The following is a 24,601-nucleotide window of genomic DNA, read 5'->3' as shown; positions in this document are numbered from 1 at the left end:
AAGGGCTTTGGGACAATTCATGGTAAGACTGGTCTAGCGGCTGAAGATGGGCGTCTGGGGAAATCCTGGCTCCTCCTCCGTCACCCCGTCAGGCGATACCAGCCGGAGCTTCCTCTCCCCCAGCCCCAAGGTTCCTCGCTCCGCCCTTTGCCGCCAAGCAGGGAGCAAGCGAGGCCGGCGAGAGATGTTCACGACAGTCCTATCTAGCGCTTTCCGGCCGGCCGCACGCATGCTGATGTGTCGGGGAGGCGGGGCTTAGGGGCGTGAGTCCTCCCGTCGCTACCTGCTAGTCTGTCACCGCTTTGGCCGTCTTACCTCCGCGGAGCCATGGCGGTGTCTGCCCGGTCCGCGCGGGTCCAGCCGGACTCACGTAGGCTTGGAGTCCTCCCTGGCGGCGGAGGGAGAGAGGGGCTCTGTCTCAGAGGGGTGGGGGTGGTAGGACTGCCCAGAGGGACCCCGGGAAAGGGGTCTCTATTTGGAAGGGGCTGTAGAGAGAGATTGCAGTGTGCGGCTTTGGGGTGATGGGGACACTCGGGGCGCTTTGGGATTAGGGGGCTATAGTCTGAGAGAGGTTCTGGGACATTGGGAGATCCAGACGGATCTGGCACTGCGAGGATGTTTCTAGTAGTCAGAAATAAATGGGAGAACTCCGATAGGGAGAAACCCTGGGGCTGAAGGGGCTGTGGTTTCTGTGTTTGGGGGAGGAGCCGATTTTAAAGCACTTCCGTCCCCACAACTGCAGGTACACTTTTCTGTTTGCTTGCAGATAAAGTACAGAAAGACAAGGCTGGACAGTCTTCAGGGCCGAGCCAAGGCAGCGGAATGGGGAAACTCTTGGGGTTTGAGTGCACAGATGTTTCCAGCTGGGGAAGGTTGGTGACCCTGCTGAATCGACCAACGGATCCTGCCAGCCTGGCTGTCTTCCGTTTTCTCTTTGGTAAATGGGGTTTCTGGAGCGACTAGTGTGATGTTGGGTGGGAGAATAACCATCCTCCCTTTCGCACTTCTTGGTTACTTACTAGTGACTTTCCTCCCTTTTCGTCAGAGCTGAAGATACTGATTTCCTGGAAGAGATCTTTGTGGAGTTTAGGATCAAATCCGCCTTTATCTCCTCTGATTAGGGATTGGAGGGCAGAAATGCTTTGATCTGAGGCCATAGGAAATACAGAGGCAGATGACCAGAGACCCATCTTGCTTGTGGCATGAAGTTGCCCAGTAACTATACACAGGACCAGACCTCAGAGAAATAGCAGGGTGACAGGGCTGACATTTTGGCTGTGACTCCCTAATCCAGAGTTTCCTTACTCATAGGCCACAGCATGTATGCCTGGAATGGGTTACAAATGTGCCAAGATATCAATTCTCTTAGCCCAGTCTCAACTGGTGGCAATTTTGCTCTCTGGCGGACATTTGGCAATGACTGTAGACATTTTTATTTGTCACAACTTGGGGGAAGGGGAATAGGTAGCTACTGGTATTTACTTAGGAGCCAGGGATGCTGTTGATGTGCTGTTGATGTGCACAGGATAACCCCTCCCAGCAAATAATTAACCAGCCCAAAATGTGAGTAGTCCTGAGGTTGAGAAACCCTGCCTTACCTGGAACTGGCCTCCTGACCTGAGTAGCCCCTTCTGTTTGCTCTAGTGTAGTAAGCCAAATACTGTTTTCTGGGTGTGCTAAGAAATGAAAAGTTAAGACGCACCATCCTAGAACACTTTTTATGGCCTAGGAGGACAGAAGTTAATAACTCAAGGTTACCTGAACAGCTTTTATAGCATTTTGTACACTTCTCTTATTTAATCCTCATTGTAACCCTGTAAAATTCATTTTAAGGATTTTTATTTATTTGAGAGAGAGACAGAAAGAGACAGGGCACACAAGCAGGGGTGGGGGGCCTAGGGAAAGGGAGAAGCAGGTTTCCTGTGAGCATAGAGCCTCATGCAGGGCTCCATCCCAGGACTCATGGATCATGACCTGAGCCAAAGGCAGACGCTTAACCAGCTGAGCCATCCAGGTGCCTCCTGTAACCCTGTAAGATATTATGAGTCCCTTTCTCAAATAGGGAAGGAGGAATTGGCTCAGGGAGGTGCAGTGACTATCTGAGATCACATAGCTGGCATAATGCCTACCACAGAGCAGACACTCAGTAATTACTGTTGAATAATGAATAAATGAATGAATGAATTCATTTGTTGAAAGAATGAATAAATGGCAGAGCCAGGGTTAGGTAAAAAGTCTGACCCTGGAGCTGGGTGCTGTATTCCACTGCTTCCTTTGCTGAGGCCTAAGGGTGCCTCCTCGACTGCCTTCCCAGGGCTGATGATGGTGCTGGACATTCCCCAAGAGCGGGGACTCAGCTCTCTGGACCGAAGATACCTGGATGGGCTGGACGTGTGCCGCTTCCCCTTGCTGGACGCCCTGCAGCCACTACCACTTGACTGGATGTATCTTGTCTATACCATCATGTTTCTGGGTGAGGGAAAGTATGGGAGAGATGGGAGTATTGACTAGCCTCCCTAAACCACAGAAATACAAAGCATGCCGGTGAATGACCAAAGTCTTGGGTTCATTATTTCACTTATCCTGTGACTCCTAATATCATTCCGCTCCCTGTGTGTCATCTGAGCTGTTAACCCCATGCGTCTTTTTAAAATGCTAAAATAACATTTGATTTTTCATTTGGCTTTGTGATTATAAAATGTCCAATGACTTTTCTTAATCCCACCCACAGCCTGTCCTGGGGGAGCTGGGCCTCTGGTGACCCTTTGACCTCTTGATCCTCTCCCCCACAAATCCCAGGGGCACTGGGCATGATGCTGGGCCTGTGCTACCGGATAAGCTGTGTGTTATTCCTGCTGCCATACTGGTATGTGTTTCTCCTGGACAAGACCTCATGGAACAACCACTCCTATCTGTATGGTTTGTTGGCCTTTCAGCTGACATTCGTGGATGCAAACCGCTACTGGTATGATTCTAGGGAAAAGGGGAAAAGGGTTGGCTGGGTCAGGATGGTTACCAGTGGTAGGGGTCCGGTGAGTTCCTAGAATTTGCCCCAGCAAGCACATTTTCAACCATGCTTTGCAAAGTGTGGTTACAGGGTCACACTTTGGTCCAGATGAATTTGGGAAGGGGAGGGGTCAGTGAGGTTGGGGCATGTGGGATGACAAAAAGCAAAATGGCTCCATTCCCACCCCTTCACTCTTTCCATATCTCCCCAGGTGCCTTGATCTATCCACTTCCTGTAATCCACTTAGAGAGAAGAAGAGAAGACTAAAGCCAGACATAGATGTTTTCAGATACTTCAAGGGTGGTCATGTGGAAGAGGGAGCAGACTTTCTCTGTGTGAGCCCAGAGGGGCAGAGTTAGAGCCAAGAGTAGAAGTTGCTGTGAGGCAGAGTCATGTCAGAAGGAGAGGGCCCACCAGGGCTGCTCAGCAGTGCTGTCCTGGGAGGAGGTAACCCTCCACCTCTGGCTTAGGTGACCATCTCTCAGGGGAGGTGGTGAAGGGATTTGGAGACAGGGTGGCAGGGGAGATGACCTCTAGGGATTCTCCCCATTAAGCAAATAGGAGATGCCAGTAAGATGGGTATCGGGAAAAAAATCTCAGATGATGCCTTTGTTAGTGACTTATCAGCCACTAATTATACCTAGACATACCCCTTTGTAAACCTTTAAACTCATTCAGATGCACAGGTCTGATCATATAAAATTAAGAGACAGTTTTGACAGAATGTTCATGAAAAGTTCCATTTTTGTAATTTTACGCAGTTTGAAAAAATACTTATCCCTTACTCAGGGCTTTCCCCATTCCAGGCTCTGTACTAAACACTTTACATTTTTCCTCATTACAGTACCACAAGTTAAAAGCACAGTTGTGCTTTTAAGCACAAGCTGCCCCTTCCCAACCTCTCTGCTCATTCATTGTCTTCTTGAAACCTGCTTTGCTTCTGTCTCCCCAGAATACATCTAGTTTTAATATATTGGGTTTATTGCTTCTCTCCCAAGGTACCCTCCAGCACTAGTTGCTGACATCTAGGTCTCTGAGATGTCAGTTTGGTTTGGATATTGAGATTTTTTTTTTTCTTAAATGTACTATATAGTTAACATACACCTTTAGCTTTTCAAACACTCCCTCAAATTCATTCTTTTTCAAATTCAGTCATATTATGAAGCATTGTAATCCTTTTCCTGATTTGGTCCATTAAGACAGACTAGTTGACTCACTAATTAATGGTAACCACTGAACTATGTGTTCTAATGCACTAGTAGTATTGCTATTATGACTGAAAATAATCACTGTTAAATTTGCTCCTATACTTCTAAAGAGCCTCAGAAGATCCCAGAGAACCAGAGAGGATAGGGGAGATGGCCTGGGATAGATAATTACACTTAAAAAAAAGGTGGACATGTGCGGGATTAAGAAGCTCTCCTTAACCTTACTTACTACCCTTGGTGTAGGTCTGTGGACGGCCTGCTGAATGCCCGCAAGCGGAATGCCCACGTGCCCCTTTGGAACTATGCTGTGCTGCGTGGCCAGGTATAGGATTTTAGGAAAGCCGGCGGGGGGTGTGTTCTTCCACAGCCATTGTCAGCATGACCATCCTGCTGCCAGGCAACGCTGTACTCTGCCTCCCTGGAGCTTCCCTTTTTTTTCCCCTTTGGCTGGAAAGCAAGGCTGACTCTTGAGTTTCCAGTCCCCTAGTCTCTGGGTTCTCTTACTTTGTTGCGGAGAGCACAGAGCTTTGTTCCTGCTAGCTGAGTGTCCTTACGAGAGATCTAGGCTTCATGACTCCCCTTGGGACCCAATACCTTGCCTGGCATTGGTAGACTGTCCATACGAGTGAAGATCTCAGATGAGTAAATGGAGTGAATGTAATCTTCTTTAGGGCCTGAGCTCAGATCAGAACTTAGGTCATTTTAGACCTGCAAAAAAAGCAGGTTCTTTTTTATTTGAACCTTCACTTTGCATTTTGTGTTTGCAGATCTTCATTGTATACTTCATTGCGGGTGTGAAAAAGCTGGACGCAGACTGGGTAGAAGGCTATTCCATGGAATATCTGTCCCGGCACTGGCTCTTCAGTCCCTTCAAGTGAGTGGCAGGCAGAGCAGGTGTCTCCTTGCGGCAGTGGTGCACAGCAGGTGACTCGCCTCCCTCAGGTCTGCAGGAATGGCTGCTGTTCCTGCTTTGCCTGAATTTGCCATGTGCTTTCCTCTGTCCACTTATCTTTCTCTTCAGCAGAAGGCAAAGTCAGTGATACCAAAACATCTAGGTCTTACCTGTCCCTGGGAGATGTATGGTAGGGTCAAGAACGAAAGGAAAAAAACTAAAAACTGAAAGAATCAGAATAAGGTGACCTGGTGCATGAGTCCGAGCTCCCAGCTCCCCAGGACTCCTCGGCCAGTGGACTTAGCAGATGGACAGTCCCTGCCCTGACAAAACCATTGTTGCCACCTCTTAGAAAACTCTTGATTTCTCCCTTCCTCCCGTTTTTTCTTTCCTCGCTTTTTACTCTGTTCTTTTTCCTCTTGCCTATTATTTCCCAGTTTCAAACGTTTGATTTTATTATGTTAGTCGCGCATTCACCTTTCTAGTTTCTTCTCCTTTATATCCTCTGTGGAGGCTCTACCACCCCCACCCCTCCCCACCACCACCGGATGCGCTCACTCCTCCATCAGATTTGCCCTAGGAAATCTGCCCTTGGTTAGCACATAGGGTACATTGAAAAAAATTTGAACACTTAAAGGGTATGGAAATAAAAGGGGGTTGGAGGCTCTACCACAGGGTGTCTTTATATAGAGTTCTACCCACCTGCTAGGGTACTTCCTTTGGCAAGGACAGGGTGAGCAGAGGCACATTTGCTGTGAATGTGCTGTAAACGCTGGCTTCTCCAGTGCGCTGGTGGCTGACCTCTGTCTCCGGTGTCTGCAGACTAGTATTGTCTGAGGAGATGACCAGTCTATTGGTGGTGCACTGGTGCGGACTGCTGCTCGACCTCTCAGCTGGTTTCCTGCTCTTTTTTGATGCCTCAAGGTCCATCGGCCTCCTCTTTGTGTCCTACTTCCACTGCATGAATTCCCAGCTTTTCAGCATTGGTCAGTACCTGTGGTCTGGTAGGAGATGGGAAGCCACCGGTGTGCGGGGAGCAGGAGACGGCGATGGCCACGGGAGCTACACTGAGTCAGATGCAGTCAGTGACATGGCAGTAAACGGGAGGAAAGGACTGGGGTCTATGGGCTCAGCTTGTATGTTGCAGAATAAGGCATCTCGGGGAAATAAGACCGCTTGAGTTTTGAGCTGCTTTCATCACAGGTGGAATACCGGGGAGAGGCTTCCTAAAGGAGAGGGCTTGAGGGGTTTACCCATGTTCCCCGCCCAGCCAAACTCCTGAAATACTTATTGCCTCCCTCCTTTTCTAGGTATGTTCCCCTATGTCATGCTGGCCAGCAGCCCTCTATTCTGCTCCCCTGAGTGGCCCCGGAAGCTGGTATCTCGCTTCCCCGAAAGGCTGCAGGAACTACTACCCCTCAAGGCTACCCCTCAACCCAGTGTGTCCTGCGTGTACAAGAGGAGCCGGGCCAAAGGTGGCCATAAGCCAGGGCTGCGCCATCGGCTGGGTGCTGCCTTCACGCTGTTCTACCTCCTGGAGCAGCTTTTCCTGCCCTACTCCCATTTCCTCACCCAGGTATGTGCGACCTGGGGGTTAGCTAGGGAGGTGGCAGGGGGTACGGCATTAGGGAAAGTGTGGGGCTGGTTTTGCAGCCCCTGTGTTGGTTGAGGATGGGGTTAATAGGGGGACAGCTGGGCTGATCGCCTCTGCCCTGCCTTTTCAGGGCTATAACAACTGGACAAATGGGCTGTATGGCTACTCCTGGGACATGATGGTCCACTCACGCTCCCACCAGCACGTGAAGATCACCTACCGTGATGGCCGCACTGGCGAGCTGGGCTACCTTAACCCTGGGGTGAGACACCTGATGTTGACGACCTCCAGTTCTTCAGAGCTCCCTGGAGCACCAGGGTCTGATTTGGTCCTAAACATAATTGTAAAGTAAAACATAATCTGGGTCCATTCAGCCCTTTTCTCAGGAGCCAGGTTGACCCTTCCTTTGTTGAAATTAAAATAGGGTAGTGCCATTCACTTCTTTGAATTGAAATAAGGTTTAGGAAAGGTAACTAGTAAAAAGCCCAGCAACGAAAAATTCTCCCCCAAAGACAAGTTCAGGTTTTTTCCCCCCGGTCGAAACAGGTAACAGGCAGAGATCTCTTAGTGCTGTTGGCGGGGCATGAGCTGTCTGGGAGGCTGATAACGATGAGGTGGGACTAATGTGGGGGTTTGGGGCAGGTATTCACACAGAGCCGGCGATGGAAGGATCACGCAGACATGCTGAAGCAATATGCCACTTGCCTGAGCCACCTGCTTCCCAAGTACAATGTCACTGATCCCCAGATCTACTTTGATATTTGGGTCTCCATCAATGACCGCTTCCAGCAGAGGTGGGCAAGGGGAACAGAGAAGGGGAAAAATGAAGTTTCACTCTTTTTGCCGAGATGAATAGCCCATGTTCCCCAGTGTTGGCTTGCTTGAAAGGCTGTCCTCAAGTGCATGTCCCTGTTCACCTGGTTGTGGGCATAGCTGATTGCTTCCAGCAGGGGGCACCATCAACCAGAAGAAAAGGTAACTTTTTTTTTTTTTAAAGAAGCTGTTAATGCAATTCTCCTCAGGTGGCCACTAACCCCTTATTCCTCCCCTTGTTCCAGAAACTCTTGCCTCTTCTCTCTCTGCCCCACAATGGCACTAACGTGCTGACATAAGCCATTTCTTCTATTTGGGAACAGTGATGAAAGGAACAGAACCAGAAATTCGGTAGGTTGTGGGCTGTGGTCTCCTTAGAGAACGTGGTTTTCTTTCCTAAGGATTTTTGACCCTCGTGTGGACATCGTGCAGGCCGCCTGGTCCCCCTTCCAACGTACACCTTGGCTGCAGCCACTGTTGATGGACCTCTCTCCCTGGAGGACCAAGTTACAGGAAATCAAGAGCAGCCTGGACAACCACACTGAGGTGGTCTTCATTGCAGATTTCCCGGGTAAGGAGGAAAGCAAAGAAAGCTTTGCTGTCTCTCCCTGTGGCTTTCTTGGCCCGGGACACTGCATGTGGTAGAGGGGGGAGGAGCATTCTTGCTGGGAGGAATATTCTTGAAACCTGAGGTGTGGTAGCGGTAAAGGTGTGATATCTCTGTTCTGGCTGGGAGTGATTTCATCTTCCATAGGATGGGATGGGGAACTCTGTTGCCCCTGGCAGGGCTGCACCTGGAGAATTTTGTGAGTGAAGACCTGGGCAACACTAGCATTCAGCTGCTGCAGGGGGAGGTGATTGTCGAGCTGGTGGCAGAACAGAAGAACCAGACTCTTCAGGAGGGAGAAAAAATGCAGGTATTTTGCTGGAATTAACAATGGCAGAAAAGTTTAGACGAGTTGAGTTAATTTATCAGAGACTTAAAAGTGCGGGTTCCCAAAAAAAGCCTCCGTTGCTTTTGATGAGGCTGTGAATAACCTCATCCAGGATTCTAGAAGTCAGTTCCTTCGTACTCCAAAATGCAGTAAGAAAGTGCCTGGGTAAGGGACCAGGGTGGGGTACAGTGGGGAATGCACAAGGCACATAGGCTGCCGAGGGAAAGGTTAGGGAGTGAAATAATCCATTTCCTCCCCCTTGTCAGTTGCCTGCTGGTGAGTACCATAAGGTGTATACCGTATCATCCAGTCCTTCCTGCTACATGTACATCTACGTCAATACTACAGAGCTGGCATTGGAGCAAGACCTGGCATATCTGCAAGAATTAAAGGAGAAGGTAGAGAATGGAACTGGTGAGTATATGAAGATTTGGCTGGGAAAGAACCTGTTTATGAGAAATCAGGGCTGTGAATGAGAATATAGCCTTTAAAGAATGAACATGAAGCTTCTGACTGGTGAGAGTTCTAAAGGAATAATCTCAGTGATTTCTCTTTTTGCTCTCTTCTCGGCAGAAACGGGGCCTCTGCCTCCAGAGCTGCAGCCTCTGGTGGAAGGGGAAGTACAAGGGGGCCCTGAGCCAACACCACTGGTTCAGACCTTTCTTAGACGCCAGCAAAGGCTCCAAGAACTTGAACGCCGGAGAAATACCCCTTTACATGAGCGGTTCTCCCGCTTCTTGCTGCGGAAGCTCTATATCTTTCGCCGCAGGTGAGTTTTCCACAACAGTCCTGGTCGATGTCATCAGGTGGTTGTGAGTTGGGTAACTTCTCTGGGGAAGGTAATGGCAGGGTGTGTGTGGGGGGTGGTACTTTCCCAGGAAAGGACAGTCTAGTGCTAATATCTTTTTCTTTCTCCATTCTTTCACTGACTTAATGGAAGAGTCAGTGACCTGTGTCTGGTGGCCTGCTGTCTTGTTCTGCCTCAGCTTATCACCAGACTCTTGTGGGTTATTCCTACCAGACTCTGGAATCCTTTAACAGACCATATAAAGAGTGGGGTGCCCTTCCAGCTGGGATGGGTGGGTCAGTGGGGGATATTTTCACTTATGCCTGAATGAGAGAAGGTAGGACCAGCTCACCCTAAGGGCTTTGGCAGGAATTCCTATGTAGAAACACTTTAGACTGGGTGAACTTTTTCCTCTTTTTCAGCTTCCTGATGACTTGTATCTCGCTTCGAAATCTGGTACTAGGCCGCCCTTCCCTGGAGCAGCTGGCCCAAGAGGTGACTTACGCAAACTTGCGACCCTTTGAGCCAGTGGGAGAGTTGAGTCATTCAAACACAGATTCTTCAAATTCAAATCCTCCTGAGTCAAATTCTGACCATGTCCACTCAGAGTTCTGACTTGGGTACAGATGTGGGAGCAACCAGTCATAGGACCATTAACCTGTGTAGTGGGAATGTGAAGAAATTGATATTTTATACATTTTTTCTTTGTCTGTAGTTCTTTTAAATTCAGAGAGGATACCTTAGAGGAACCAAGGGAGTGAATCAAGGATGAACTTTATCACATCAAGTTTAAGGGGCTATGAGGAGTTTAAAACCAATATGAAAATGCCCTTCTAGGATAAAGGGGTAAAAGTCTGGTTTAACGACTGGCTCCTTGGGGAAAGAGATTTAATGTACCATGATGACCTGTTTTCAAGTACTTGTTATATGCTAGGCGCTGTGTGAAGTATTGTGCCTGTGTTACTATATTTAGTTCTCACTAGCCATTAGCCCTCTTTTACAATTGGAGAAAAAGAGGCTTAGAGACAGTTTTAATTTGCTCAAAGACAACACCTAGTAAGAGATGTATAGATGGTTTGACTCTCATCTATTTGACGTAAGGTCCCATACCCTGCCTCTTGCAATTTGCAGAATCACTGACAATAATAATGAAATAATGCAACTTCAAATTTGTCTTCTTAGTTACAGGCAAGATTAGGATAGTGATCAAGTTCTAAATGCGCAGGGTAATTTTTCTTCTCTACAGTTGTGATTTCTTCATTGTTACTATTATGTATACAGCCAGTAGTTTTTTCCCTAGCAGCTATGAGAATAGTTAGAATAGGACAAAGTCAAACTAATAAGGAAATTTAGAAGATTGGTAGTAGGTCCCTTGAGCTCAGTGTATTTAGCATTATTCTAGCCTTTAAAGTGAAAAGAGAGTGATGTAAAGTAGGAATTAACCAAACTTGGTTATGGATTACGGTATGTTTGCAGTTATTCTGTAGGTCTGGATGTACAGGGCGATTGAGGAAACACCTCAGTTCCTTGAAAACTCAAAAACTTGGCACTGGGCTAGGAAGTAAGAATGCACAGAGAAAAAAGGTGGAGGAAAGAAAGCTCCTGCTCTGGATGCTCTGGGTCTCATAGCAAAGACCAGCAATGAATTAGCAGTGCCAGCAACTTCGATAAAGGATGACATCTCTCTTTTCAGGCTTCTCTTCTCATGTCCCACCCCACCCCCGCCTTCTCAGTCAGTGGTTCTTTCCTCCGCAGCTGCCTTCTCACCATACACACTTGGGATGATTGTGTCCACCTCATGGTTTCCAGTGATGCTGCTTATTAGCTTTTTTTTTCCTGTGCTCTCCACCTATACATCTAATTCTCTCCACCTGGGTATCCAACAAAGCTTTCAAACTCTGTCCTAAACATAACTTTACATTCATCCCCAGCTCAGACCTGCTTCTCCTTTATGAGTGGCAGTTGTTTTTTTTTTTTTTTTTTCCGGCCGAGCCATCTGAATCCTGTCTTGAGTCTTCCTTTTTTTCTCATTTCTCAAATTCTAAGTTGTATCAATTCTACCTCTTCTTCAGTCTGTTCATCTCTAGTAACTTCCTATATTCTTTCACCCTTAGACCAGAGTAGGTGCAGTTGTGCAGGTTGGGCCTGAATTAAGGGCATCCCACTGAAGCCTGATTCCTACAAGATATTGTCTGCGTTAAGCTAGCAGTAGCTGTTCCACAGGGTATCTTGATCACTTTTGTAAGAATAGTGTGGGGGGAAACACTGGTTTTCAATAGTTTTGTAGGTCTCAATGACACAGTATACCATGGCACAATGTCCTTTGCTAGTAAGTTCAGCTATCTTCTGTTCCCCTGCCCTACCCGCTCGCCCTCCCCTTCCCATGCCCATTATTTGACTGGTAAGAATAGTTCTTTTGGGGAAGGAATTTTTTTTTTAGATTTTATTTATTTATTTGACAGAGAGAAATCACAAGTAGATGGAGAGGCAGGCAGAGAGAGAGAGAGAGGGAAGCAGGCTCTCTGCTGAGCAGACAGCCCGATGCGGGACTCGATCCCAGGACTCTGAGATCATGACCTGAGCTGAAGGCAGCGGCTTAACCCACTGAGCCACCCAGGCGCCCTGGAATTCTTAAGAGTAGTTTTAATATAGGCAAGGATGCTATCCTGAAATTGTTAGTATACCACCTCTTTTTCCCAGTGAAAATGATGGGGTGGGAGGAGTGGAAAGGTAGTCCTTTTAATACTGTTTATGAGAAAAGCTGTTCAATGGAATAAATCTTGAGTTCAGATTTCAGGAGGAAATCAGGTCCTGTGCAGCCATTATAGGAATGGGCTGTCAGTGTCCTTTTAGCCAGGCTTTGAAAGTATTCCATTTCATTCTACTCCCAGCATTTGGATCTTTTGTCCCTTGACACCCAGGTCATCCCTTTAAAACTTTGTAGAAAGTCGATTTCCTTCTAACCCAAACATTTGACCTTTCCTTCTATACATGGCCTGCACTATCACCCCAGTTGACATCTTTGGTTCTCTTCTCCCTGAGCTGCTTATTTTTCACCTTTAGAATCTTTTTCCCCATTAGGCAGAAGACCGGTCCTTTTAAGATCCTTCCCCAAGCTCCTTAAGGTTCAGTTTATCTTCTTAGCAAGTACTGAACCTAACCTTAATTTCCCTGGCGCTGTCCCAGCAGCCTATAGGCACCCAACTCTTCCCGAAATCATTCCCCTTATCTGACCAGCATGGCTGTTTTGACAGCAATGTGTTGTTCATTCTCTAAAAAAACAGATTTAACTTTGGCTCCCCAACATAAATTTTTAAGCCTCCAAATAGGTGTAATTAAGCATTCCTTGGGTCTCACTCACATTTACAGGTCAGCAGTAAAAAGTTGGAACCATTTGATTTTCATACGTGCTCGTGTAAACATGCCAAATAGTGGTCTGTACTTTTAGCTCCTAGGCTTAAAAAGGGATGGTTGTGGTTCTTGTGTAAACCTCTCTGTACACAAACTCAGAATAAAGGTTTTAGAAACTTACAGCATCTTCACTATAATTTTGTTCAAATTTTCATTTTAGCTAGCTTATAAAATGGTTTAGAACCTGGCCCCCTCACCACTGTTCAAAAATTTGGCCAACTGTGTCATGTACTGAACATCTAACTTGCAGCCTTTAACAGGTTTATAATAAAGGGATTAATACTTAAAGCATATTTAAGACTCTTTCACAGTGGAAAGCTAAATAATGGGCTTAAGCTTAAGAGTAAACAGTACCATTCCATGTTTTGTCCTTGATCTTGGGCAATTTTAAAACATTCCTGGTGGTTGAGTGGCTGCTGCAGTAAGGACACATGGATCTTGGCCATTTTATCAGCCAAAAAGGCAGTGCTGGACAAACAGATCGAATCTTGAGTGTTTTTCTTCATGCTAGGGATCGGCTTTCCAAACCTATTAAAATGCTTGCAGTGGTTGAAGGGGTGTGAGGTGATTTCCCTGAACCATGAGAAGGTTTACAATTATTCAGGGATAAAGAATATATTCTCAGATAATATTCATACGAACACTTTTAAAGAATAATGGACACAGTTAAGGTAGAACCTAGCATTTTATTTAGATCTTCATTAAACTGTTGGAATTGAGAACCAGACATACGTAATAAACCTCCAAAAATAGATCCTGAAAGGCACTTTCTGCTTAGGGCAAGCAGTCATGGAATAAGCATGTAAACAAGCTGGCTTCTCTGTACCACACCAGCCAAGTCAGCTTTCTCCATGGCCAGCCGCACCAGCTCTGCCCTCCCTTCTGTTAACACCAGCCAGACCCCCTGTAGGTCTAACCCAAGGTTTTTCTGTAGGACACCTTGGCCTACCTGGGAATGCTGGAAACATGTTGTTAAAGGAATCATGGTGTTGAGGAAAAAAAAAAAAAAAATCTTTTAAAAGCTGCCATCTGAGGTGATGGCTTCTCTGTACTTACGCCATACCCCAGAATACAATAAATAAGCAATTAGAAAATGTTCAAGTATGAAGGGATTTCCTCCTCCCCGCCAAAAGCACTGCTCTCTGAAGGAAGCTGGTTTCTCTGTAGCTACACCAGCTGTTCAGAAAGCTCATTGGACCTGGTTTTGAAAATAAAACAAAGTTAAAACCCTGGGAGGAATTATTGTGCAGTGTGGAATACTCAGTCTTTCTTATAAAGAAAAAAAAAAAGTTATCTGGTACCAAAGTGTGCAACCTACAGACCCTCAGGTACTGCCCTGTGACTTCTCTGTATGACATCACAAGGGTGCCAAGTGCCTGTTTTTCTAGAGCTAGGAGTTGGTGGTTTGGCTAGTGCTGAAACCATGCATAGGGTTGGTTTACTAAATAAAAACCTTATTACGTACGTCCTCCAAAAGACAGCTGAAAAGTGGAGAGATTTTGATTTGGTGCTATTTAAGAGATGGCAATTAAGAGCATAAGCACCAGGGAGATGGTTTAATGGTAACTGCCTTTTTTTTTTTCTGTCAGGCTAGAGCTCCAACTGGAACTTGCGTTACATGCAAGAGTGATTGGATAGGGAACACTCCCTGACAAAGAGCTACATAATTAGAAATGGATCAAGTTATAGGAAGATAAGGGAAGGCTTCACATTCATAATAGAGCTCAAGACATTACAAATTCATGCTGACAGGGCTATGGCATCGCCAGACAGAGGCTATAATGGAACTACAAGTACTTTACGTGCACATTACAGGACATTTTCAGCATTTGGTGGGAAAGTCAATGCAATTAGGATTTTAGAAGGTTGGGTGATAGGGCACAAAGGTTCAATTTCAAAAAGCATTATTTACTACAGTGTTGTTGGTTTTTTTCTAGGCAGTTACATGGATTACCTATGCTCACTAAATTCATTATAATGGTGAACAAAACACCTAGGGACAGAATAGCAAGCCCAACTTACAGTCCCCCACACAAGCTAAAATTCATGTCATTGACTAGGAGTGACTGCAACTGATCAGGAGCTGAAAGAGGACAGGAAAATTTAGGAAGAAGGGCCCTTTCCCTCAGAGCTTGAAGGCTTCTCTGTAGCCTACGCCAACAAGTCTGGGGAAAAAAGGCTAACACTTTCAATATTTAAGCTTTTTGGGCACTTCCCATGGGAAGCTGTCCCTACCAAAGTGGCCATAGGCTGCAGTCCTCTGATAAATTGGCTTCTTCAGATCCAGATCCCTGGAATATACAAGTCCGTAACTTAATATGTAGCATTCAATTAAAATAAAGCAAAACAATCAGCAAGACTCATTTTCAAGAGTTCTGGCAAATGAGTTCAGTTCTCTGGGGTTTGCTAGGAAAAAAGTTTGTGGCAGAAGTGTTTGTTACTTCTCTGGTGTCCAAACTCCTCGCACAGTCCTTATTAGTAACTACAGTTCTTGTTTTTCCATCCTTGGCTCAACAAATATGAAAACTCGTCATTATTCTGAGAAATTGCAAGTATCAAAAGCTCTTCTGAGATCATTGCATACTTACCAAGGTCCCATGCCCACACCCTGTTTATTTTCTTTATAGCAGCCTTGAATAGCCCACTTATCTGTACTAATTGCTTATAAATAAAATAAACATCCTTAGATAACACAAGCACAAATCCCCATTATCAAATGTGGAAGACTTTCTAGGGTGGTTAATCTAAACCATGGAGCACTGTAGTTTTAGATTGTTCTTAACATACATAAGCCTTTACTAAAGGCAATTTAAAGGTAACATCAACAGTTCTAGGACTTAAAACATTTCCCCACTTGAGAAATCTTCAGACCTTCACCTTGATTTGAATATATCTCAAATATATGTACATATACCCACACCCTCATTTTTAACTAGCAATAGGCTTTACCATCTTTACCTGACAATGACCCCAGGGCGGAGGTCAAAATTCTTCTTCACAATCTCTAATAGCTCTCTCTCACTCTTCTGAGAGGTGCCATAATGGAAAATGGAGATAGACAATGGATGAGAAACTCCAATAGCATAAGAGACCTAAAAGGATTCAAATGTCACAAGAGTCAGTGTTTAAAAGACCCACACACTTATGTAATACGCTGGTATTTAAAAAAGACGAATACTATGCTAAATGCCCTCCCACTTGCATGCCTTCTAATCAATCCAGTTACACAAAAAAATATGTACCTGAACAAGAACCCTTCTGCACAGACCTCCTTTAACAAGGGATTTTGCCACCCAACGAGCAGCATAAGCAGCTGAACGGTCCACCTTGGTATAATCTTTTCCTGAAAAGGCACCTCCTCCATGAGCTCCCCAACCGCCATAAGTGTCCACAATGATCTTACGGCCAGTCAAACCAGCATCACCCTGAAATTACAGGATTTAAGTCACTTTGTGCTTTCCAATAAACGGTTCTGTGGATCAGGTTTGTTAAACACCTATTCTGTATCACTCAGCAAATATACTCAAGAGTCAAATGCAAAAAAACCAAAAAGCTATACTGTAGCTAATAAAATGTGAAAGCATCTGGCTGTTTTCTAACACCCCCCTCCCCCACTCAAAAAAGGTGACAATAGTCAAATTTGCAAGTCAACATAAAGAAAATTCAAAAAAGTTGAATTATATATAAGGCCTTACCTGGGGCCCACCAATAACAAATCTGCCACTTGGCTGTAGATGATAGATTGTATCCTCATCAAGATATTTTGCAGGTACAACTGCTTTGATGACTTTCTCCTTTAGGGCATCCCTCATCTCATCAAGGCAAACCTCTTCATCATGCTGAACAGATATAACAATTGTGTGGACTCTGATGGGAAGTACAGCACCTCGATCCTGCATATACTGCACAGTCACCTTGAAGACAAATCAGATGATCAGAACATCAGTTTACTAGATACAGAACCAAGACAAAACTAAATTATAATATGAAGGATAAATACTAGTCTTTTTCCAGTTAGCTTTAAACAAGTTTACGGATGTTCTGTGAAGTATGTGTAATCCAGCTTTATAATCATCACTTACTTGAGTTTTAGAATCTGGACGTAACCAAGGCAAAGTGCCATTGCGGCGTAGTTCAGCTAGTTTTGCATTGAGCTTGTGTGCTAAGACAATAGTTAAAGGCATACATTCCTCAGTTTCATCAGTGGCATAACCAAACATCAAACCCTACAAAAGGAAAAAGTCAATGTCATCAATCCAAGCTTTGGAATTTAATGTTAGAAGAGATGCAGACAGTCTACACCAAGGTACCTGGTCCCCTGCACCAATGTCTTCCTCGTTCCGGTCAAGATGAACACCTTGAGCAATATCTGGTGACTGTTGCTCCAAGGCTACCAGCACATTACAAGTCTTGTAGTCAAACCCTACAAACAAAACAATGCCTTTAGGAAAAAAAAGGGGGGGGGGCGCGTACACAAAGAAATACCAATGCCTTCTATTTACAACAAATGTCTGGAATTTTAAATACTGCTAAATCAAATACAGGAAGCGCCCCCCTTTTCTAAAGTGTTTCACACCTTTAACAAAGACCTATACCAGTACTTGTTTTCATTGACTGAAAAAAATTTGCAAAGGATTTCTGCTTTTACCAAAAAAGCTATGTACTAATGTAGATCTACTGTAAAAATGAAGCCTTTGCATCATTTTGGCTTCCAGGTTGCATAGGAATGTTCCATTTTTGGATAGCAGGGGGAAACTTGTACACCTAAAACTTGGAACTTTTAGAGAATTAAATAGGGCTGGAACAACAAAGATAGTAAAACTGTACAACTGGGATTAATGGTTTAGCAGGGACACTCTAAAGACAGAACTAGAGAAAGTTGAAAATGTGGAAAGATGAGCTTAGAAGTGCCAACTCATTAAAACACACCTTTGGAAGAATCATCATATCCAATGTGTTTAATGGTTTCACGAACCACTTTCTGGTAGTCAACAGCAGCTCTGGATGTAATTTCCCCAGCAAGAAGGATCATTCCAGTTTTTGCAACAGTTTCTAATAAAAGATAAATTCACACTCAAATGTCACTCTTATGAAGTACGGTGTTACCTTTTCATCTGTTGGTTAAGCAAGCAATGTTTAGAACCTACCACAAGCCACTTTGGCATCAGGGTCCTGCTGAAGGTGGGCATCAAGCACAGCGTCGCTGATCTGGTCACAAATCTTATCTGTGGAAAAAAAGAATCCTGACTCAATCTCTCTCTATGGTCAATGGAAGTTTGTTGTTCTTCCTTATAAGTACTGCTGTACAGATCTTTGGGAGATCTTTCTTTTAAAATCTGGTAAATGGGCAACTGAATGGCTCAGTCGTTAAGCGGCTGCCTCTGGCTCGGGTTCTGGCCCCAGGATCCTGGGACAGAGCCCCACATCAGACTCCCTGCTCACTGGGAAGCCTGCTTCTCCCTCTCCCACTCCCCTGCCACTTATGTCTCTCTTTGTCAAATAAGTAAAGTCTTTAAAAAGTAGTAACAATAATAAAAATGTGGTAAAACCTACAGAACATAAAATTTACCATTTAATCATTTTCAAGCATGGAGTTCAGTGGAATTTCAAATACGGAGATCTGAATTGCTGTCTAATTATAAGTACTGCTTTACCAGAAACCATTTGCCAAATGATGGATATAATGCTGCATATTACTTGAAAACCTGACACCAGTCTTAATATAGCTGCACCACAAGCTCACCAATTCAGATCAGCCAGCAGAATGCCCAGCATGTTTAATACCTTTAAATTCACTGTGATACATGCAATTTACACCTTAGAAGGATTTCATCCCATCTCTAAAGTATTTCAGACATTTTGAAAAAATAAGTTCCCAGGAAAAACAATTTCCACTGTTAAACAGAAGAGCCAGATAATTGGAATTAATCAAGTTAAGGCAGAAAGTTTATCTTCAAACTGAAAGGCAAAGCTGGAAAACATTTTGCTTTACAGTATTATTTCTCAAGGACAATCATACCGACATTTTATCCCACAAATTTAAAGTCTTCATTATAAATCTAACCAACGAGAAAGGTGAACTGTCTTCTTCCCTTGTTATCAATTTCTCCCTGATCATAAGGAACACTAATCAGAGCAACAGAAAATGTCAAAGAGAAAGAATAAAATAACTGAATCTGCCAAAGTGTAGTCCAGGAAAATGAGCTGAACATGCTGGAAAATGTCCAAATGTATTCTGAATCCTTGTTTCTTCCCCACTTCATTGCCATCTATTAAGTGGGAAAACAGAAATACCTCCCCTAGAGATTCCAGGGAAATTGAATTTTCTACAATTATCCGGAACAATTAAAGCAGAATGTGTATGGCAGTCAAGTCAGAAGCTCAAGACTTAATTCACAAACTGCTATATGTGCCTATACCTTAAGTGACTAAATTAATAAAAGGCGAATCAAATACATGTGAAGTTCTCAACACTTTAATAAAAGGTGAATCAAATACATATGAAGTTCTCAACACTTTAATAAAAGGTGAATCAAATACATGTGAAGTTCTCAACACTTGAGGGAAGGTGGGTAACCCACACCAGAACACATGACCTTCCCTCATCAGATCTTGGCGTCTATCCTCTCCCACACCGGTAGGTTGCTTGTGGATTTCATCAGAGGCACAGCAGACTTACTAAACAGAAATGGATTCTTAAGACCATTAAGACTTTAGATAACTATGTCACTGTGATCAACCCAAGAAAAGGCAGAACCTGTACAGCAAAATAGTTATGTCCACTAGGTGATGTTTTCAGGCTGAGATTGAAAGTTCCTTGAAACAGCTTCATTCGTTCACGTGTAAATTGATCTCCATAATGGCGGACTAGTGGACAAAGCCCAGAGAAGGAAATGTTCAGTAAAACCTTACCTAACGGTAAAGCACCCAAGACTTTAAAGGGAAATCCAACGCAATTGCAGCTTACACTTAGTTCATGTTTCCTATCCTTTTCAAACGTGGTCCAAATAAGGAAAGCCTCCCCCAACCTGCGCTATATTTAGTTGGAGACTGTCACCTTGAAGGCAAGGCCATATATTGCCGAAGGGCACGTCCGTCGTCTTCTGGGGCCGTAACAGCCCAAGGCAAGGAATTAACAGAGACGGCACATGTCCCGAGGTCCGGGCCCCCCACTCCGCACACCCGAGCGCGCCGGAAGCCGGACGGCTCCCCCTCGCCCAGATGCCACATGCGGCAAACACGTGGTTGCGGCTGCAATGCGGGGCGCGCGCTCCCGAGGACCGGCCGCGAGCACTCAGGGCCAGTCGCCCACTCGAGGGCTTTCAGACGACAGGGCGGAGATGAGGAAATAGTGCCCTCCCCGAGTGGAGCACAGCTGCCCCGGCCCCCGCCCTTCTCGTTTTCTGGAATCTTCCGCATGCCGAGGCGCGCGGCCGGATGGGAGGAGAGGAGAGGAAGGGGGAGGGGAGTGGCGGCCACGCGCTCGGCACCGGCGGCGCCACGAGGTAGGCGCGCGGCCGCCGCTCTTCTCACCCTCCGCCCGACGAGGGCAACCAGCGTGGGCACCGCGGCTGGCCGGTCCCTGCCGGGCCTGCCCACGCCCCGCCCCTCACCTCGCTCCAGGGCCCGTCACCTCACCTGGGTGGCCTTCCCCCACAGACTCCGAGGTGAAGAGGAACGTGCCCTCCTCGATGAACGCCTCGTGAAAGCCGTTGAGCTGCCCGTTCATGTTGGTGTTCGTAGCGGTAAATATAAGTGGCGTTGAGGGAAAAGGGAGCGGCGAGGCGACGAGTGCGAAATGCACAAGCAGAAGACAGCGTTCTACTCAGCTCGGGCGGGCGGCGCGGAGCGAACGAGGCGGCGGGCGATGCGGCCCAGTATTTATACACAGCGCCCGCGCGCGCCCGACACGGGCCCCGCCCCTCGGCGCCGCGCGCCAATGCGCCACTCGCGCGGGGGTAGGCCGAAGGGGAGGTGCGCGGAAAGGGAGCCCGGGCTGAACCACTCCGCGGGGTAGGGGGAGCGAGCGGAGCTAACGCGCCCTTCCTGCGAATATTTAGTCATATTAAGCACTTCTAACAAGGGCCAAGTGGAAGTGCGAGTATTTGGGGTCCTTGTACCCTTCCGTGCTCGAAGTGAAAGGAAAAGCGACGAAGACTTTAGGGGCCCCTTCCCCTTGCTGTGACATGGCACTTTCCTTCCGACCGTTGACCGAGCTGTCTGTCCGCGAGGTCGCGTCCCCCAGCGGTGACGAAGAGAATCGGCCGAGGTTTTGTCCTCAGGCTCTGCCGGAGGGTCTTTCCGGCCGGCCCCGCCTTTAGATACCCTGGGGACGGGGAGCCAGTGGCCCTCGGCCATGTGAAAGTGGCCATCTTGGCTGGTCAGCGCACTATTCTTCGCACGGCCTTATTCATCCCCACCCGGCGCGCAGCTGGGGGCTGGAAATCCTGGGGGTTGCTAGTAATTTCTTGGTTAATGCCTCAGTGGTGGAAATGGCCGAAAAGCAGAATAACGGTAGTTCTGTCATGGATTGCCGTCTTACTTCCACCACAGCGCTAAAGTTTCTGAGGGAGGCCCTTTCCCTTTGTTGCTCCTGCAGTGAGGGCCGTACTCCAGCCCCTTCTTCGGCTCAGGCCTTTGCTCCGTCCAAGAAAGGAGGCCCCTCACAAGGCTGACCTGGCACTTGCTGACTTTCCTATATCTCTGACGGGAAAATAATCACTGTTCAGAGTGTCCTTTCAGTCCTCTGTTCAGGAGACTGTTGAATATTTTTCTTGGGGGGAAAGCCCTGTTTTAGCTTTTGTATGTGATTAAGCAGATCTCTTAGTAAGATGAAATGGTCCATTTCATGAAGCTTTCACTTTAAAAGATCCACCTGCGTTTGTCCCAGTTTTGCCCATGAAGGGAATTACAGGGAGAGAAGAAGAAAAGAACAAAACAAAACTTGAGCCAACAAGGAGTAGGAAGTCGGGAACGGATTTCATGGAGTCCGCGTTTGGAAGAAGCCCACAAGTGGAAAGGAGGGCAGGTGTCACTTCCTATCGTCCGGGGGCTGAGACGCCGTGGGGGTTTGACGGGGGCTGCGGTCCTGGTGGTCCCGCATGCATTAACATCGGGTTTAGTGATGTTTTTAGGGAAAGGCCTGCTCCTAGCATAGGATGCACGTTTCCCCGGGGAGATGGAGGAGACTCCTTGGAACAGCCTCCAGCTGCTTTAACGCTCAGAGAATCAGCTAAATTCTGAAGAACAGTCTTGTCAGCGCTGGAGAAAGGTGGGAGTTTGCCATTGGGAAACAATGGAAGCCCTTGGGCTGTGCTAGGGGCTTTGACAAAGGAGGTTAGGGAAGCACTCATGATCTCTTAGACTTTTCTGACCACATCCATGGTGGCTCAAAGCATGCAGCGAGGTTAAATCACGGAAGAGACAACATGTATGTTTTTATTTTTAAAACTCACCACAGAAAAACAACTGTATAAGACTATTTAATAATTTTTCTTGTTTTAGTGTATTTCATTTTTTTTTAAAGCAGAATGCCGATTTATTAACTCACAATGAGTAATAAAATTGCCAACTGGAACAAATTGCGTGTGTAGGCTGGTCAGTGCATTATCTCCCAGCAGAAAAATCTATATGGGAAGCCAGAATATAATTAGAAGGTTATTTGGTTAATATGGAGTCAGAACAAGGGGATTAGTTAAATTTAATGATTAGCTCATTAAACCCGGATACCCCTATACTACCAAACTCCACAGTGGGGCTGTTCCTGCCAAGGAGATTAGAATCAGCTGTTCATACTTGCTTACCTACTTCTCTTTCTTGCTCATAGCATGTGTAATATAGTGGTTAAGAATAAGGGGTTTTGGAGTCAAGCCTCTGCCACTTATTAACCGTGTTGAGCAAACAGCCTCTACATTTCAGTGTCCTCAGTCTGTAAAATTGGCATACTAATAGTACTATCATAGGATTGTTTCAAGGATTAAATGAAATCATGCAAGTAGTCTTTAGCTTTAGAACACAATAGGCATTTTTTTAAACATCAGCTATAAAAAATAACCCTTCCATGGCTTCTAATGGCTGTTCGGATAGAGAATAAAATCCCCCTGTATCCTGAATATGATTTGACTGTTCATCTTGTGCCACTTTCTCCTTCTGTTTTTTTTTTTTTTTTTTAATTTTGGATCTCTTTGAATTAGTAACAGTTACGTTCTTAATTTGTTTCAAAACAAAGTGGACACATTTTCATTGATTTTATATTTCTCTCATTGTCCCTTACTCCCACAAATATTTATGAGCACTTCTGGCAACCAGCCCTGGGGACTGGTGCTATGACAGTCCTGGTCTCTGCCCAACCCCCTACTCCCCAGCTCTAAATGGGAGGAGATGCTTAGCTAACTCCTCCTCATCCTTCCACCCCAGCTCAGCTGCCACTTCCTGGATGAAGCCTTCACCTACACTGATTTCTCACAGGGTCCCGTGTTTCCTACTAGGTGCTCTTTGAAATTACAGCCTTTATTGGTTTAATTTGTAAGTTCTCTAACAATGAGAAGGTGGTCTGTTTTGATCAAGCTTTGTTACTGAATATCTGACACACAGAAGCTGATTAGGAATGTCTGAGGAGAGGGAGAGAGAAGAGGGAGAGAGGGAGTTTTTAGTTTTTAGTTAGAGCTGAGGAGAGGGAGAAAAGGAAGGAAGCATAAAGAAGGATTAAATATAAGAGCTAGCAGAAGGAAATAGGGAAATAAGAAATCCTGGGGATCAATGAAAAGAGCTACAGTTTTGTTTTAGTTGCAAGCATCATAATAAAATTGAGGGCCCTTTACTACCAGGGAAGTTCAATGCCATCCTGGTCTGAGAAGAAATTTCTGTTTCCGTACATTAAGGGTAAAATAAGCCAGGAGAAGTTATTGGTTTATTTCACATATTAATGAGATTTGTTGAATGTGAAATGTGGTAAAGCACAAGAAAAAAAATCTAATCGCTGCCTAAAGGTTCCAGATTTCTCAACACAAAGAATATTAGTGTTAGTAGTCTATGGAAGTGGCAAGGTTGGGATTGGATAAACTAGTGTTTGTGACTCACATAGCAAATATAACAATTCCAGGCCTTATCAGTTTGCCAGTGAAGAAGAGAGTTCCAGTAACTAAGAGAAAACATTTACCTTGCAAGAAGTTGTTGATTGGGCGGGAGAAAAGAGGAAGATAACAGTAGGTATATCAAAGAGCAATAGAGAAGTTGTGGAGTTGTTGAGAAGAAAGCTGCTAGGCTGTGAATCTTAAGAGTACCTTAAATGTGGTGTGATGTGATGTGAGGTGAGGTGATAATAGGCCAAAAAGAAGGAGATCTAGACGACATGTCTCCAAAATTGGTTCTAGTCCTTTAGGGCCAAAGCTCAGACATCTCAGATGGCCTCAGACACAAGCTAGCTCTAGTGGGGTCTGAAACAAATACAATGTAAATCCCTTCATTTCTAGGCTTTTGAAATTTATTTTTGTTTCTCTTTTTCTCTCCTGATTCTTAATCAAATCTTATGACTGTTCCAATAAAAGTCAGGAGGGATGGAAGAATGGATAGGGTATAATGAAGACACTAAAAGAGACAATGATGACAATATAATTTATTGCGGCAGTCACTGTTCTCATATCTATGCCTCCTGACACTTCTAACAGAGAAGTTACTAGTTCTCTTCCTGTTTTACAAATGAAGGCACTATCACATAAGTCATCCAGCTCACACATCAATTCAGTAGTGGAGCTGGAACTTGAGCCTAGGTCTGAGCTCTAAATTCATGTTCCTTGTTATTAGTCAAAGAATAAATACTTCATGCTCCCCGAGATCACTAATGATATTTAGTGAATCCAGGGCACCTGGCTGGCTCTGTCGGTGGAAAATGTGACTCTTGATCTCAAGATTGTGAATTTGAGCCCCATTTTGGGTATAGAGATTACTTTAAAATA

General features: G+C 45.4%; 2 protein-coding genes across 2 annotated transcripts; one reads left to right on the top strand and one right to left on the bottom strand.

Moving 5' to 3' along the window:
- The first annotated feature begins 230 nt into the window (after nt 1–230).
- GGCX (gamma-glutamyl carboxylase) lies at nt 231–12,767 on the top strand. The gene is made up of 15 exons (XM_004742326.3): nt 231–370; nt 767–937; nt 2,315–2,473; nt 2,800–2,965; nt 4,459–4,537; nt 4,983–5,089; nt 5,930–6,093; nt 6,418–6,683; nt 6,832–6,963; nt 7,344–7,495; nt 7,916–8,085; nt 8,301–8,431; nt 8,716–8,863; nt 9,023–9,218; nt 9,659–12,767. Exons 1-15 carry the CDS (start codon nt 328–330, stop codon nt 9,849–9,851), a joined length of 2,277 nt encoding a protein of 758 aa, XP_004742383.1. The 5' UTR covers nt 231–327; the 3' UTR covers nt 9,852–12,767.
- Nucleotides 12,768–13,313: 546 nt separating this feature from the next.
- On the bottom strand, nt 13,314–20,520 carry MAT2A (methionine adenosyltransferase 2A). Its single transcript, XM_004742325.2, has 9 exons — nt 20,286–20,520; nt 17,795–17,872; nt 17,577–17,699; nt 16,958–17,070; nt 16,730–16,873; nt 16,343–16,561; nt 15,890–16,072; nt 15,606–15,739; nt 13,314–14,938 (listed from the first exon to the last, which is right to left on the bottom strand). Exons 1-9 carry the CDS (start codon nt 20,374–20,376, stop codon nt 14,836–14,838), a joined length of 1,188 nt encoding a protein of 395 aa, XP_004742382.1. The 5' UTR covers nt 20,377–20,520; the 3' UTR covers nt 13,314–14,835.
- Between the last annotated feature and the right edge of the window lie 4,081 nt (nt 20,521–24,601).

This window comes from Mustela putorius, unplaced genomic scaffold (genome assembly GCF_011764305.1).
Source record: "Mustela putorius furo isolate JIRA1106 unplaced genomic scaffold, ASM1176430v1.1 tig00000281_pilon_pilon_pilon, whole genome shotgun sequence".
NCBI lineage: Eukaryota > Metazoa > Chordata > Mammalia > Carnivora > Mustelidae > Mustela > Mustela putorius.
This window is presented reverse-complemented; position numbering and strand designations above follow the sequence as displayed.

Coding starts and splice junctions, on each gene's coding strand:
- MAT2A (XM_004742325.2), bottom strand. CDS start 20,376: ATGAACGGGCAGCTCAACGGCTTTCACGAGGCGTTCATCGAGGAGGGC. Junction 15,740..15,889: donor GCAGAAGGGTTCTTGTTCAG/GTACATATTTTT, acceptor GAATCCTTTTAG/GTCTCTTATGCTATTGGAGT. Junction 14,939..15,605: donor CGCCCTGGGGTCATTGTCAG/GTAAAGATGGTA, acceptor TGTATATTCCAG/GGATCTGGATCTGAAGAAGC.
- GGCX (XM_004742326.3), top strand. CDS start 328: ATGGCGGTGTCTGCCCGGTCCGCGCGGGTCCAGCCGGACTCAC. Junction 6,094..6,417: donor TTCCCAGCTTTTCAGCATTG/GTCAGTACCTGT, acceptor CTCCTTTTCTAG/GTATGTTCCCCTATGTCATG. Junction 6,684..6,831: donor ACTCCCATTTCCTCACCCAG/GTATGTGCGACC, acceptor CTGCCTTTTCAG/GGCTATAACAACTGGACAAA.